At 36.1% G+C, this 14232-nt stretch overlaps 1 protein-coding gene across 1 annotated transcript in view; it reads left to right on the top strand.

The window, feature by feature from the left end:
• The window catches only part of WDR63 (WD repeat domain 63), a 40789-nt gene that overhangs the window by 6526 nt on the left and 20031 nt on the right, over positions 1 to 14232 (top strand). Inside the window, exons 2-9 of the mRNA XM_015813419.2 lie at positions 7387 to 7706; positions 9053 to 9094; positions 10221 to 10402; positions 10766 to 10870; positions 11032 to 11172; positions 12328 to 12527; positions 13272 to 13388; positions 13961 to 14151. Of these exons, the coding sequence (XP_015668905.2) occupies positions 7400 to 7706; positions 9053 to 9094; positions 10221 to 10402; positions 10766 to 10870; positions 11032 to 11172; positions 12328 to 12527; positions 13272 to 13388; positions 13961 to 14151 (1285 nt within the window). The 5' untranslated portion in view covers positions 7387 to 7399. The remainder of the gene's footprint in view (positions 1 to 7386; positions 7707 to 9052; positions 9095 to 10220; positions 10403 to 10765; positions 10871 to 11031; positions 11173 to 12327; positions 12528 to 13271; positions 13389 to 13960; positions 14152 to 14232) is intronic.

Here is a 14232-nt window from a genome sequence, read left to right as displayed (position 1 = left end):
GTCAGAGGCCGCAGAGGCACGACTCGGTCCAATGCTGGTAAGGGAGAAACAGTGAATTCACAAAATTGCTACCATTTAGAAACAAAGTCAAAGAGTAAAAAAATGTAAATGTAACAAAATAAAAAAGCAATAATTAAAAACTTAATACTAGACCCTTTTTATATTTAGCACAAGAGCAGAAGGCATCTATCCAATGAAACAAACAGGGAACCCCAAAGTCTCATGTTGTTGTTACTGCTTTTTTAGGTTAAGACAGGATTTTTTTTTACACCTGTGTCTTTTGATGATTCAGTTTTTTTGCCCCAAACTAATTGCAAACTTTAATGAGTAAAGTGCATACACGACATTAAAATAGTTCAATCCCAGTACCAATTAATCATTCTTCCTTCCTGGAACAAATAACATTCATGTTTTTGCTGATAACTAATTAACTGTTCCCATCCTTGCATACTTAGCAACATGCTGGTTCAGTTTTGTAAGGTTAAATATTTCACCCCATTAGCTAATTACAAGAATGTGCTCTTACTCTATTTTTTTCCCTTTCTGGCCTAAGATAACTTTTAGTTTTCTAGCACAACAACCATCTGTCAGTCATTTTTTAATACTGGAATGACAAATCAGTCCACACCACTTTACAAAGAAAACAAAAAATATAGCTGCCTTTGGGTCAAATAAAAGGTGATTGGAAAGGTGGAATTATATTTTTGTTTTGCTCCAAAACATGAAATGTTGGCTTATTGCTGAAGTTGCGGTTTGTGGAAACTGCCAAGAATTTCTCCTCTCTAAATGAGCTTAATGATCATTTATTTATTCAGCTTATATAGCTGTGTATCTCAGCAAGTGACCTTGGATGGTGTACAAAATTAAAATAAAAACAATTACACAAATTAAAATACAAAGCAATTGAAAAACATCCAGCCCCAATCATTAGTCCAACTAAGAAGCAGGGAACCAGGTCTTCATAGTTTTTTGAAAGGCTAGCAAGGTTAAGGGCATCCTGATCTCTGGAGGAAGAATGTCTACAAGGTGGATGCTATGGCAGAAAAGGCATGTTTTCTAGGGCTAGGCCCTGACAATCATCAGTTTTAGATGGAACCCAAAGCATGACCATCCTGCTTGACCAGATTGGATGGGTAGAAATAACTGAGAAGAGATGGTGTCCCTCAATAATGTGGTCCAAAGCCATGAAAGATTTTAAAGTTGTCAACTAGAATTGCACCCAGACATACACTTGCAACCAATGCAGTTAATGAAATAATGGTGTTACATCTGCCAAATAACCAGTGTCATTTACTACCCATGCTGCCACATTCTAGACAAGGTGAAGCTTTCAAATGTTTTATTATTTATTGAAAACATTTCTATAGCCACCCATCTTATAACCAACTCTGGGCAGCTCCCAATCAAAAATTAAAATAGCATAATAGCTACGTTACTATTCTAAAACTAAATGTATTAAAAACAACAAAAATCTGGCGTCGAGTCAAACTCTTTCAAGGGCAGCCCCATCTAGAGTGCACTGCAGTAGTCCAGTAGGTCACAAAGACACCAGCAACAGTGAGCAGGCCCCCCTGGTCCAGGAATAGATGCAGCTGATGCACACTGTGCTCCACCAAAACTTCCATTCATTTCTAAGAGGACAAAAGAAAGTTCACTTGTATCCAATTGTTCATTATTTTGCTAGTCTCAGTGCCAAAAATTGAGGGCGCTTTACATTCTTCCACCCCTCCAAGCATGATGAAGCTGTCTTGTAAATGTTCTTAATTCCTACAGATTCTGGAAGGTTGAGAGCATGTAGAAATCACTCTGAACCAATCAGGGATCCTTTGAGCTGAACAATAGGAGAGTGCCAGAATCAGTGTCTTGTCTTAGTTCACATTTGTATAGACTTTAATTTTTATTTGTATAGAATTTAGTTTAGCATAGAATTTGTATAGATTTTTGTTTAGTGGAATGTAACTATGACTATGGGAGACTCAGTTCTGAGAACTCTGTTAGAGACTATAATCATAACACATTTAATATTGCCTTTTTAGGGATATCTGGTATAGGCATACTGTATTTGGGGTGTAAAATCTGAATGCAAAATAAATGGCTACAGTTAGCATATTTTCTATCTGTTTCCTGAGGTCAAATGATTGCTGCTTTTAAATCTTAGATATAGTGCCCTCCATAATTACATCTTAAACTGTATTTGGTTTTATTGTATACATTTATATTTGAATTCTATGAATTTAGTGTAGCATAAAATTATTTACCAGTATTATTAATTACAGATTGACAGAGATAAATTGGATTTTTTTTAGACTGTATGTAATTTATATTTGCAATTCACTACTGCACTATTTAATGCTAATAATCAAATGCTTAAATTATTTAACAAATTTTTTTTCTCCCTTTTTTTTTTTTTTTTGCTTGTTTGACATTAGACCATTTCATATTCATGGACACTGTTCTTAGGCTACTGCTGCTTTTGTATTTTTATATCAATAGTAAACAATGTTGGGATTTATATTATGAGGCAAAGATATCAGTTTGTAATTGTTCAGAATTTTGTGCTTTGATGTAAGCACCCTTGGAAACAGTAATTTTGAAAGACAACTTTATACTGAATGAATAAATAAGAGTAGATGGCAATTAAAAGAAGGCTATATATATAGCCATAGAGGAAAAATCAGTTAATGGTTTCTTTTTGTAAGGGCTACATAAAACCTCCAGGATTAGAAGTAGTGCAATTTTGAATATGGATTGCTGGAGAATAGCAGCAGATGGGACCTGTTGCTTCTGTGTTCTGCTTACATGTTACATTGAGAGGCTTCTGATTGGCCCTAATGGAAACATGATGATGGAGTAAAAGATCCTTTAGTCTGATCAACTAGGGCTCTTGTGATTCTTTCTCATTTTCTGTCTGACAGTAGTGTAATATAAAGCAGATTTTCAGTATTCAGGTATGAGAGTTCTTCCAACATTTCACTACTATTTTCGCTTTTGCTGTTGTTTGCAGAACTGTAACCTAGTATCTACTTGAACTGAATTTATTAATTGCAAAGAAATCTGCCCTGTGCTGTCTACGTGATCTGGGCATATCACTAAAAGACATTCTTGACCTTTTACATTCTTGTCCTCTCCTCTACCTCAGCCTCCCTTATCTTCCCTGCATCCTCTTCCCTTTTTTTCTGAACATAGAAAAAGATCAAAGAAGCACTCCAGGCCTTTCCTATGAGAAGGAGTCACTGTTGCACACAATACTTGTTTCAAAACCATTGCTGCCTTATAGGCACATGACAATGAGTACAGGGTTGCTGTGTTTACTTGGAAAGCACAAGTTGCACACAAATGCAGAGTGTTATATGTGAGGGAGAAGTAGCAGATGTTTGAAAATCATATGTCCATGATCATTAACAGCCTTACAGACTCCAGGTGCAGTAGAGTGTTCTTTGTGATAAGAGTACACCTACTTTTGTTAAATAAGTATGCAAACAGTTCCTGCGCAAAGTAGATATAACAATTAATTATGGCACCACAACACCATTATTTGAGCTAGAAAGTAAGCAAGGTAGGACCTGGTTAATGCTGGATGAGAAATTTCTAGAAATCCCAGGACCGTAGTCTAGATTGGGAAGTAAAAAAAAAAAAGTCTCAGAAAAAGGTATTGGAAAACCACACCCATATTGTTACCAAGTGATATGGCCATTTCAAGTTTAATTGGATAAGTTTTTCTATTTTGTTCATGGCTTTCATACTTTTACAGTCTCCATTTTTCTGATCTTAAATGTAATGGCAGCATCTACCTGATGACCTAGAGTGGAAAAAAAATATATCCTATATCTCTTTATTTTACACTCTACATTTTCTGGTTTCACTGCTTTGGTCAAATTAGGCATCCTTCTTTCATAAGTGATACTTTGCCATTTTGCCACACATCATTAACTGGTTAACTAAAACATATAAATATATTTAGTTTCATCTCCCACCCAGCAGCTGGGGCGCAAATGATGATTTCTAACTGATTCAGTCTTAGATGAGATTTTACAGTAAATATAGTTATTATTTAGGATCTTATCATTATGAAGGGCACTGTAGGATTTTTATAGAGCAATGAAGTATTGCATTAAATATGATATAAAACACTATATATTTTTGTTTTGATTAAAAAACAGCGCTTTAGCAACAGTAAGGACTTTTTTTGTTTGGTTTTATATACAATAATTTCCAGTCTAACTCTGAGAATGTTATCAATACATAAAAAATTAATCCTATTTTTCTTCTTTTTTCCATTCTATTCACTTGGCTTTATTACAAATCATAATCATCTGCTAATTAATTTATTCATTCTAGCTTGCTACCTTTTACTCATGTAAAAGTTTTATATATAACTTAAGTTATTCTGAAAATATTCATTATAACTATGTGAGAGCAATCCCGTAGGAATAAGCAGGAACTTTCTGCGTGGTTTTGTAAATTGTTTTCTAAAAATAGCTCGGTGATTAATCTCTGAAACTTCAATGTTGTTCATGTGATTCAAAAATTTGGATGACTTGATAGAAACGATCATATTTTCCAATCTGTGGGTTATTTCAGTTCCTTATTGTCAAAACAATAATCCTTGTTTCTACAATAACCCATTTTTTATTTTCTATTTTGGACCATTGAGCATTCTTGCGTGTTTCTCCCATTTTCTGAAATCTGCTGTTACGTCAGATTTAGTACTTACTTTGATGGGATGCCTGTTGTGTAATATGGAGTTGCAGGGAAGACATCCAAGCAAAGTTAAACTCTTTTAATTAAATGAATACTAATGCTAATTTTGAAGTAAGTTAATGCTATTCCTGGGAAACTTTGGAAAGAAAACATGTTTCCGTCCAATTATGCCATGTGATGTAGGCCATCTCCACACGATGGTGCTACAGTTATTCTTTACTATTATCTCTACCCCCCCTTTAATCTGGCCATTTATGCTTTACTAAGGAACAAAAGAACCATCTCAACAGACCTGTGATTTCTGACCCTGACATTTTAATGATATTAAATGGCTATAATACTTAAGGGTCACTTAAAAATCATCTTATCTACATAAGAAATACAAGCAAGCTTTCACTAACATCCCTGCCCCGTGCCTGGGGGAAAATTATGTTGTTATGCTGTCTGAATCTTCAAAGGGAGGCTGTTTGTGAAGCAGGTACTGTATCTTGGGAAGAAAGGACTCTTCCTCAGTCCTATCTGTCAGCCCTGTGAAGTAGTCCAGATGAGAAACTGTTTCACTGAGGGGACACAGAACATATCCACTTTGCCTGATTGGCTGTATTTTGCTAGAAAACAAATTGAAAACCACTTCAGGGCTTTAATTATATCTGCAAGATGGGCATGCATTGTTCTTCCAAGATCAGCATGGCTCCAATTTTGTGTCAGCTGGAGTGCTCGAATTAGACGTAAAGTCAGAATCCACGTAGAACAGAGGTCCCCAACCTTTTGAGCACCAGAGACCGGTTCCGTGGAGAAAGATTTTTCCACGGGCGGAGAGTACGTGGGTTTGTGTGCTGCCTGCATCCCATTGATGGGGTTTTGCTTGTTTGTGCGGCCCGGTTGCTGGCATGCTGCGGCCCGGTACCGGTCCATGGACTGTGTGGGTGGGGACCCCTAACGTAGTATGCATTACAATGATCAAGCTTGTAGGCTACCAGCATGTGCCACAAAGGATATGGTCTAATAATTGCCATTTTTAAGAAGGAGCCATCCTGCTCTCCTTCAGAAAGGCATTCATGTATCAATTAAGGCACCCCCAAGAACCCAATTCATTATTTTATTTTGCCTCTGACATTTATAAGTTGAATAGTAACTTTATTTAAAAAAAATTATACTATCATACTAATGCAAACTAAAAAAGAAAAGAAAGAAAAAGAAAAAATAGGCTCAGAAAATAAAAAAGGAGAAAAGCAAAAAAAACTAAGAATGGAGAAAAGAAACAGAAAAGAAATATATAAAGAAATGACTTTCCCCTTCTTTACAAATAACTGTAATCTTTGGTTCCATCTACTTCCCTTTAGGGTCCAATCTTCAAAGTTCCACTTAAGATTTTTCTAAAAAAAAAATAAAATTAAAACAACAGCATTTTTCCATGGGAAATATTTTTATAATTAAATCCAAAATATTTTGCATATCAGTGACATTTTCAGGAAGAATGTCAAAATCTGAAAGATAGCAGGCATTGTGCCGTGATCAAAGCCCTTCTCTTTTAGTACTTGTGCTGTCTTCACACACACACATACAAAAAGGACAGGGCTTGGGTTGTAACACTGTGCTCATCATTTTGCAGATTTTGACCTCCCTCTCCCTGCAGACACCTCTGCAGAGCACGAAACTTGGGGAACTTTTTAACACAAAGTTTGTCTACCAGTTCGAAAAAAAGCTCCAGAATGAGCACTAGCCTTGGCAAGTTGACCCAATTTATTTCTAGCAAATAACTGAAATTGAAATGTTCAGTTAAATTCCCCCTTGTTTTCAGTTTTAGACAAGACAAAGTATTAAGTTCATTAGCTTGTTTTTCCCCTTTTGTGTAGTGAGAATAAAGGGACCAATAATAAAAATAAAAAACGGTAATAATAAAGTTGGAAGGGACCATGGAGGTCTTCTAGTCCAACCCCCTGCTCAGGCAGGAAATCTATACCATTTCAGACAAGTGGTTGTCCAGTCTCTTCTTCAAAACTTCTAGTGTTGGAGCATTCACAACTGGAGGCAGGTTGTTCCACTTCTGGAGGCAGGTTAATAGTTGGGATAGGCAGTGATTTTTCTCTTTTTTCCAGGATTTTAAAACTGAAAAAAATGAAACAAGTTAAGATAATCACAGATAACTTTCTAAATGCTTCTGAGGACTTGGGAAATGAAAATGGTGATTAAAAAACAGGGGCCTTAAATGGAGAGTGATGGTGAAGACTATAGTCTGTGCATTGATCGGCAATTAGCATTACATGTCATACTTCTTCCCTTTCTCATACAACTTATTCTCTTCTGCTTTGACTTTCAGAAACAAAATTTAAAGATAAATTGGGATAAAAAGCACAAATAACTCAAGCACAATTGGGCATATAATATTTTCAGGAGTCCCAGCAATATTTCACTCAAGATATCTTGCAGAGTTTCAAATGGGCCCTTGAATTTCTCACACTTTAGTCAATTGAAGTATTCTCTGTATTTTTGCAAAACCGATTCTAATTGATCCAAAACCACATCCCCATTGAAAGCAATGGTGAGGTTATTTTGGTATTCTGCTCCAACATTATATAAGAATTAATCATAATCAACCAGCTTAGTTATAAATACAGACACTGGGAGGTGTCATTTGAGTTCTGTCTCATCTGATTTTTTTGGTTATTGTTGTCCACTTTTCAGAAGCATTTAAAAGATGGATGAAAGTCCAGCATCTACTGAACTGCGTACCTCACCTGATAGTGATGGTTCAGCAAAAAAAGGTAAAGGCAAAGGCAAAGGCAAAGGTAAAGGATCACCAAAAGAAAAAGGAAGTCCTAAGGGGTCAGCCAAAGAAAAAGGAAGTCCTAAAGGGTCAGCCAAAGGAAAAGGAAGTCCTAAAGGGTCAGCCAAAGAAAAAGGAAGTCCTAAGGGATCAGCCAAAGGAAAAGGAAGTCCTAAGGGGTCAGCCAAAGGAAAAGGAAGTCCTAAGGGGTCAGCCAAAGGAAAACCAAAATCTCCCGGTAAGTTTAAAATTATATAGAACTGAAGAATGTTATTTGTCTTAATCTAAATATGAACACAAAAATATTCAAGAATGGATGAATGCAACTAATGCTTTGCAATGTTTGTGTGTATATTTGAAGATTTTTTGATATTGTTCCTTCCTTCCTTCCTTCCTTCCCTCCTTCCTTCCTTCCTTCCTTCCTTCCTTCCTTCCTGCTTGCTGGTTACTTTCAGAGGGGCAGGCAAAAGTCAGAAGGTTTAAATTAATGGCTTTAAGGCAATCTGCACACCTGAAATCAGGACACCAACATCTTATGGCAAACCAAACCAGAAACTATAGAGACCATATAGCAGCAGGGACTGGAAATATTATGTCTGGCTCAAGTATAGATAAATACTGTTTTAACTGAGTCACAGGAAAAAGCCCATAATAGATTGTTGGGAAAGAATAGATAAAATCAGCATACAGAAGGAATGTACTGTACAATGGTTGAATTCTGAGATTCAGAAATGAAAGAAAGCTTTTGGAAGGGACTTTGTCTTTACTTTCTGTGACCACAGCAGCTGCTACTAAGACTCAGAGGATTTACTGGAAAGGTAACCATATCAGTCAGTAAAGAATTGATCACAGAATAAATAATGTTTGTAAGCCAAAAGTATGGTGCTTTTATGTGATTTTGAACCGTTCTCATGCTCCATTCTGCTCATTCCTGAGGAGTAGAGTCTTCCTTCAGTCAGAAAGTACGGTATTTATTTCCCTTTGTGTTTTTCCTCTGTTGGAATAACAAATACACCCACACAAAAAGATATATATTTATTCTAGTATATATTGCATACATATAATTTCATTATTTTTTAGAAGAAATATACAGCCATGAAAATAGTGATCAGAATTCTAGGGAGTCAGACAGCATACAAGTGTAATAAATCATGATCACATCAAGATGCTGGGCTATCCTCTGCATAAGGAAAACTTAAAATGTTTGGAACTTTTTAGTTATGTGATGGAGTGAGGGGTAGACTATTCCTGGTCTGGGATTAGAAATTTATAGAATCAAGATTGGAAGAGTGTGTTTCGGCTTCCTTTTCTGCCATAATATTCAAACTCATCAAGTAAAATTCATTGACAAAATCAAATAATATTTCAGGTCAAAGACAGTACATAAAATACATGGTGATACCCTACTAGTTTAACCTTAATAGGAATTTCAGCACATTGGCAGAGGATAATTTTCACCAGTGGCTGCTAGTCCTGATAATTATCATTTGTAAAGTGAATTTTATATAGAAATTAAAAACACAACGCACACCCGCCTAGCTGATTCAGAAAGATTTACATTAAAACCCCTTTTTCTTATTTCAGTTAAAAAAGAAGAGGAGCCTGATCTCTCTATGGCAAGCATGGGTAAGTTCAATACTAAAGAAAAAATATAGATAAAGTATGCATAATGGTGCCAGCCAGAAATGACCTGAATAATCAATAAAAAATATCTTCTTTATTCAGTCTTAGCGGAGCTTGTAGTGAACAAAGCACAAAAATCATAACATTGCTTATCTTTCTCATAACAGACAACAAACAACCTAAGATAGGCAAAATAAATCTTGTTTTTATAAGAAGCTATTTATTTTTTATAGTTAATTCCATAATCTGATAGTAAAAGTCAACGTTAACAAATTTAACTGGACCCTTGATACATTTATAATTTTCTTAGATTAAAACCTTATTTGGCTTCTTGCCGTTTACTTCAAATTCTTTAAATTCTTAAGAAAGTGGAGATAATCTTGCTGAAGGAATGCAAGTTCCATTAAGGGAAGAAAAATGACAAGTCAGTCCTGAAACAAGGGATAGCGTGAGAAAGGAACCCCAAATAACCTCACCTTGGTTCCATTTGCTGTAAGATGGGACAGGGGAGAACTCGTGACTAATAGTATTCCTGTAATACTATCTTGGCCTATTTCAAAGGCTTGAAATTCCTTGGGACTGAAGTAATTCAGATGATGGTTTTATATCAAAATGCAGTTTTTCTGCAGCCCGAGTTTAAGGGATTATGAGCCTCTTAGTTAATTTAATCAACATTTTCTAAAGAATGTTCCCTGGGAGCTCTCAATTTTTATATGAAAAGAATCATCCAAGGGGAAGACAACATTTAGTTTCCATTGAAGTCCACACACACATAAACACACAAACATACACACTTCCTTACAATATAAAGTTCTTTTGGAATGTAAAACAAACCTCTTCCATTTTCTTGGCTATTTGCTTACAATAACAGACGACTAGCCATAATTTCATTTTGATGTGACTTCATCGAAGGCAGGGTCCTTCAAAATGTAGGGAAAGAGGATGTTGAGCTTATCGAGAAATAATGCTACACTATCATTTTAGAATGTTTGTGACATTGTGGAACTTTTGAGTGAACACAGTAAACGTTCTCTCGCTGTCTTTCTCTCTCTCACACACGCATGCATGCATGTACAAACAAACACACAAACACACGCATTGAAGAAAAAGTTGTATTTTTTTTTTTCAGGCCACCCAGAAATATTTCCCTTGGTCCTCACTGAAAAAACCCAGGAAATATTTAATTGCTCTACTGATGTAGATGTAACAGCCGAAAATCCTTACAAGCTTCTTAAAAAGGAAGATATTATTAACGATATGAAAACAAGAGCTGCAATTTCTGACTTCCACCCTTTCAAAAAAGTTATACTAGTAAGTTACCCTTCAAGGCATGTTGTATGTGCAATTCTCTGTTGAAAACTTGATGTACTTGACTATATCAATTATCCTAGATTGCATTGGGTTGGGCTTTTTGAGCTCCTTGGAGGTGGTAATGGTCAGCCTAAAGGTGCTGGTTAAAAAAACTACACCATATCGCAGAAGAGGATATCTTATCTCTGTTATGCATGTGATAAATATAAATTAAAAAGCCAAACAAGTTGGACTGTTAAATGATGGATAATAACTGACATAGGGCCGATATATAAATTCAATCTCTCGCTCTCTTTTCTCAATTCTATTTGGAGGTTAGTATTTTTTCTAATTGCAAAAATCCACTTATCTGTATTCACGTAGGATTACCCTGGAGAAGAACTCCTGCTAGTCTTTGACAGAGAATTAAAATATGGACAAATCTTTTATCTTGTTGCAACCGAAGAAGCCAAGGAAAACATTTTAAATGTAAGAGATTGCTCAGTTATTTGGTATGTGCATCATAGAGGGTCAAAATAGTCTGCTGAATAGAGAGTAATATAATTGTGTCACCATACTGTCTTTATCTTTATTTTTTTTTTAAATCAATTAATTAAATATGAACATCCTTACTATTTTCCTCTCCATAGCCACCAGAGCCAGAGGAAGAAGAAGAAGTTAAAGAAGGCGTGCCTGAAGAAATTTATAAACCTCCTGTGCGAAAACCTTGGGTTTCACTTGGAAGTGAAAAGGAAATTGAAGAAGAATCAATCAGGGAATCAACAAGGAGGGTGAGAAGACTTAATTTTATTCAGCAAAATCTAAGGGAGTAACCTTGTAATACTCTGTTAAGGATAGATTTCAGATAACAGTGGTACCTTGATACTCAACTGCTTTGAAACTCATCAAATTTGCTACTCAATACCTTTTGACATGAACATTTTGTCTCGGTAGCACAAGCTATAACTTGTCAGTGTTGGCTGCCTTGTGATTTTTCCTTGTGGGAAAAATTTGGTACTCATTGTTCCACTCCTCCCAGAATCAATTAATGATGAGTACCGAGGTACGACTGTATTTATGAAAAAGTTTAATGAGCCTCTTAAAAATCTCAACACGTTGGTTCCATAACAAGCAAACCTTGAGGAAACTAGGGGAAAAGTCTATATGCGTTTTTATCTACATTTACATATTCCATTTTCTTTCTTTCTTTCTTTCTTTCTTTCTTCCTTCCTTCCCTCCCTCCCTCCCTCCCTCCCTCCCTCCTTCCTTCTCTCTCTTCTTTCTTTCTTTCTCTCTTTCTCTCTTTCTCTCTCTCTTTCTCTCTTTTTTGATATTTTTGTACAGTATTTAGGCAAATATGGATTACTGTGCATGCCATTTTTGGGATGGTTGTTTAATCAAAAATCACAAAATTCATTTGTGTTTCTTTGCATGCTAATTTAGGAATATAAATTAACTTCTGAATATACATGCATAGACTTGCTGTTAATTGTATAGTGCATAACATAGGAAACAATGTGCTATATATTATTGTAGTTAGAGTTTACCTCACAGAAAAAATTATAAGAGTATCCTTATGTATGGTTAGTATTAAAATATTTTTAAAATACAGATAGCAAGTATTTCTTCTGTTACAAGGAGTATGTTGTTCTGTATGATCCGAAAGTTCAGTTGTTCTCCCCGTGGGAGATAAGAAAAAAATTCAATATGATTCTTTTTAAAATTTCCACCAAATAATACTACCTTCCTGATCATATGGACCTATTATGAAGAAGACCTCTTATGTCTTTTGAGCTGTCCTATCAATGCAGCATTTTAAATATAATACCAGGTTAAAAGGAAGCACAAAAAAGCCAAGCCGTATAGCTGTCAGATCCTGACACCTAGGACTGACACTGCTCCAAAGCAATCCTTTCATTAAGAAATATTTTTTATTGGACTTTCAGATAAAATATATGATTTCTCGGCCACACAAAGAATTTGGGATTCGGGTTAGGTTCCAAAACAGAAATGCAACCCTTGACAAACACGCATATGTGGAGTGTATGCCCTATCAAGACAAGAACTTCACCATTCGGCAGCTAGAGAAACATATTGGCATTCAAGTAGTTCCAGAAGAAGAAAACACCGGAACTCAGACAAAATGGTATAAAACTCATAATTTAATTTTTGTTTTTAAAAGGGAAGAAAAACTGTGTCCGGTTTTTTGGGGGGGGGGATTTTTTCTGGGAGGGGGAGAAAATAACAACTTATACTTTCTTTGACCTTGAAAGAACGTAGGTGAGAGATTTCAGATATACTAATTTCATCTGTATTCTGTCTTTTGCCTTTGATAAAATTCAGAACAATATACATGGAGTTCTGGTGGCTGTCCATTCAGTGGTTACTGATCAGACTCCGATTTACTTAAATTGAGTAAGATTGCTGTATTATGTGAGTTCAGGCTCTGGTCTCATGCCCAGGAAAATAGACCATGAGTCTGCAGCTGGGGATTATGGAAATTGAAATCTAACCAATCAGGGAAATATCAGACCAACAGATTTTATTGGATAAGCCATATGGCTCCCATACGCATTTAGCACTAAAACAAAAACCTTGCTTTAGAAATCATACATCATCTTAAACAAAGCGCATACAAATGAACCCACACCTGATTGTGCTTCAAAAAAAAATGGCTCCCCTATTTCTCTGTCTTTTTCAGTTATAGTCACCTATGTTTCCTCAACTCTACAGCATCAGCCAATACTGTGGAATGGTTGCCAAAATTCTGTGGAATTAGTAAATGCTATAGGACAAACACCATTTAAATTATGATATCTAGCCTCTAGCGTTGGGAAGATCTTTTTCTCCCACTCCCCATTTTTTAAACAATGGAATTCATGTGCTTTAGGACCTATCCCAAAAATGCAACGACACAATATTATCCGAGAGAATTTTCAGAACATGAAAAAGAGGTTTACCTGTCATCAGAAGAACTGAAAAACTTTATCATATCTGTGGCTTTACGGTTAGTATCATGCTCCACTAATGTAATGTGCTGAGATACAGGCAATAATATGCAAACAAACAACACCCCCCCAACAGCCCCCCCAATCCATGTTCTACACTGCTTTAGTGACAGATGTAACTTTTCAGAATTAATTCCCTAACTTTGTACCTGATTTGAGCAGTGTCACTTTTAGCGTAATTCGCAGTTATTAAACCGATGAGGCATCCCCTGATATCCTCTGAAAGAAAAAAAAAAGGATCTCTACATGGCTCAGCCAATAAGCTGGATGGGATGAACTGTGCTTACAGCAAGCATTGATTGATTTGGACCCATTAGTACTGACCATTTACTGGTGAAGTAATTGGAAGGGAGACGTCAGATGGGGACACACCTTGACCAGCTGCGGGCAATAACACCAGCAGTCCAAAAGAGGGCATTTGCAGGGGACCCACATGGCTGGCAGGATGACCCTACCCTGTAAATTTTCATCAGAACCCATTGATGCCTAATGTAGATAATCCCTTAAGTATTTTAATAACTCTCCCTCCCTCCCTCCCTCTCTCTCTCTCTCTCATTTTCCTCTGCTACAGAGTTGAAGTGGCACTGCAACAAAATGAAATTATGAATGTTTTCTTCGATGACTGGAAAGCTCTTGCAGAAGAGGAAAGTGGTTTTGCAGGTAAATCTGATGTCACCATGAAAGAATATCAGTCCTTTACAGATCTGCATTATCTCAAGGACCGAACTGTTAGCTGCATCTGCTGGCACCCGACCATTTATGGTAAGGTTTACAAAAATTGGTTCATCTTTACAATAATTGTGCTAGGTATCTGGAGGTCTTTAAAAGGCAGCAGCTCTTGTA

This window comes from Protobothrops mucrosquamatus, unplaced genomic scaffold (assembly GCF_001527695.2).
Source record: "Protobothrops mucrosquamatus isolate PMUCROS unplaced genomic scaffold, P.Mucros_1.0 scaffold155, whole genome shotgun sequence".
Lineage (NCBI taxonomy): Eukaryota > Metazoa > Chordata > Lepidosauria > Squamata > Viperidae > Protobothrops > Protobothrops mucrosquamatus.
Note: the sequence above shows the minus strand (reverse complement) of the source record. Positions and strands in the feature narration are given on the sequence as shown.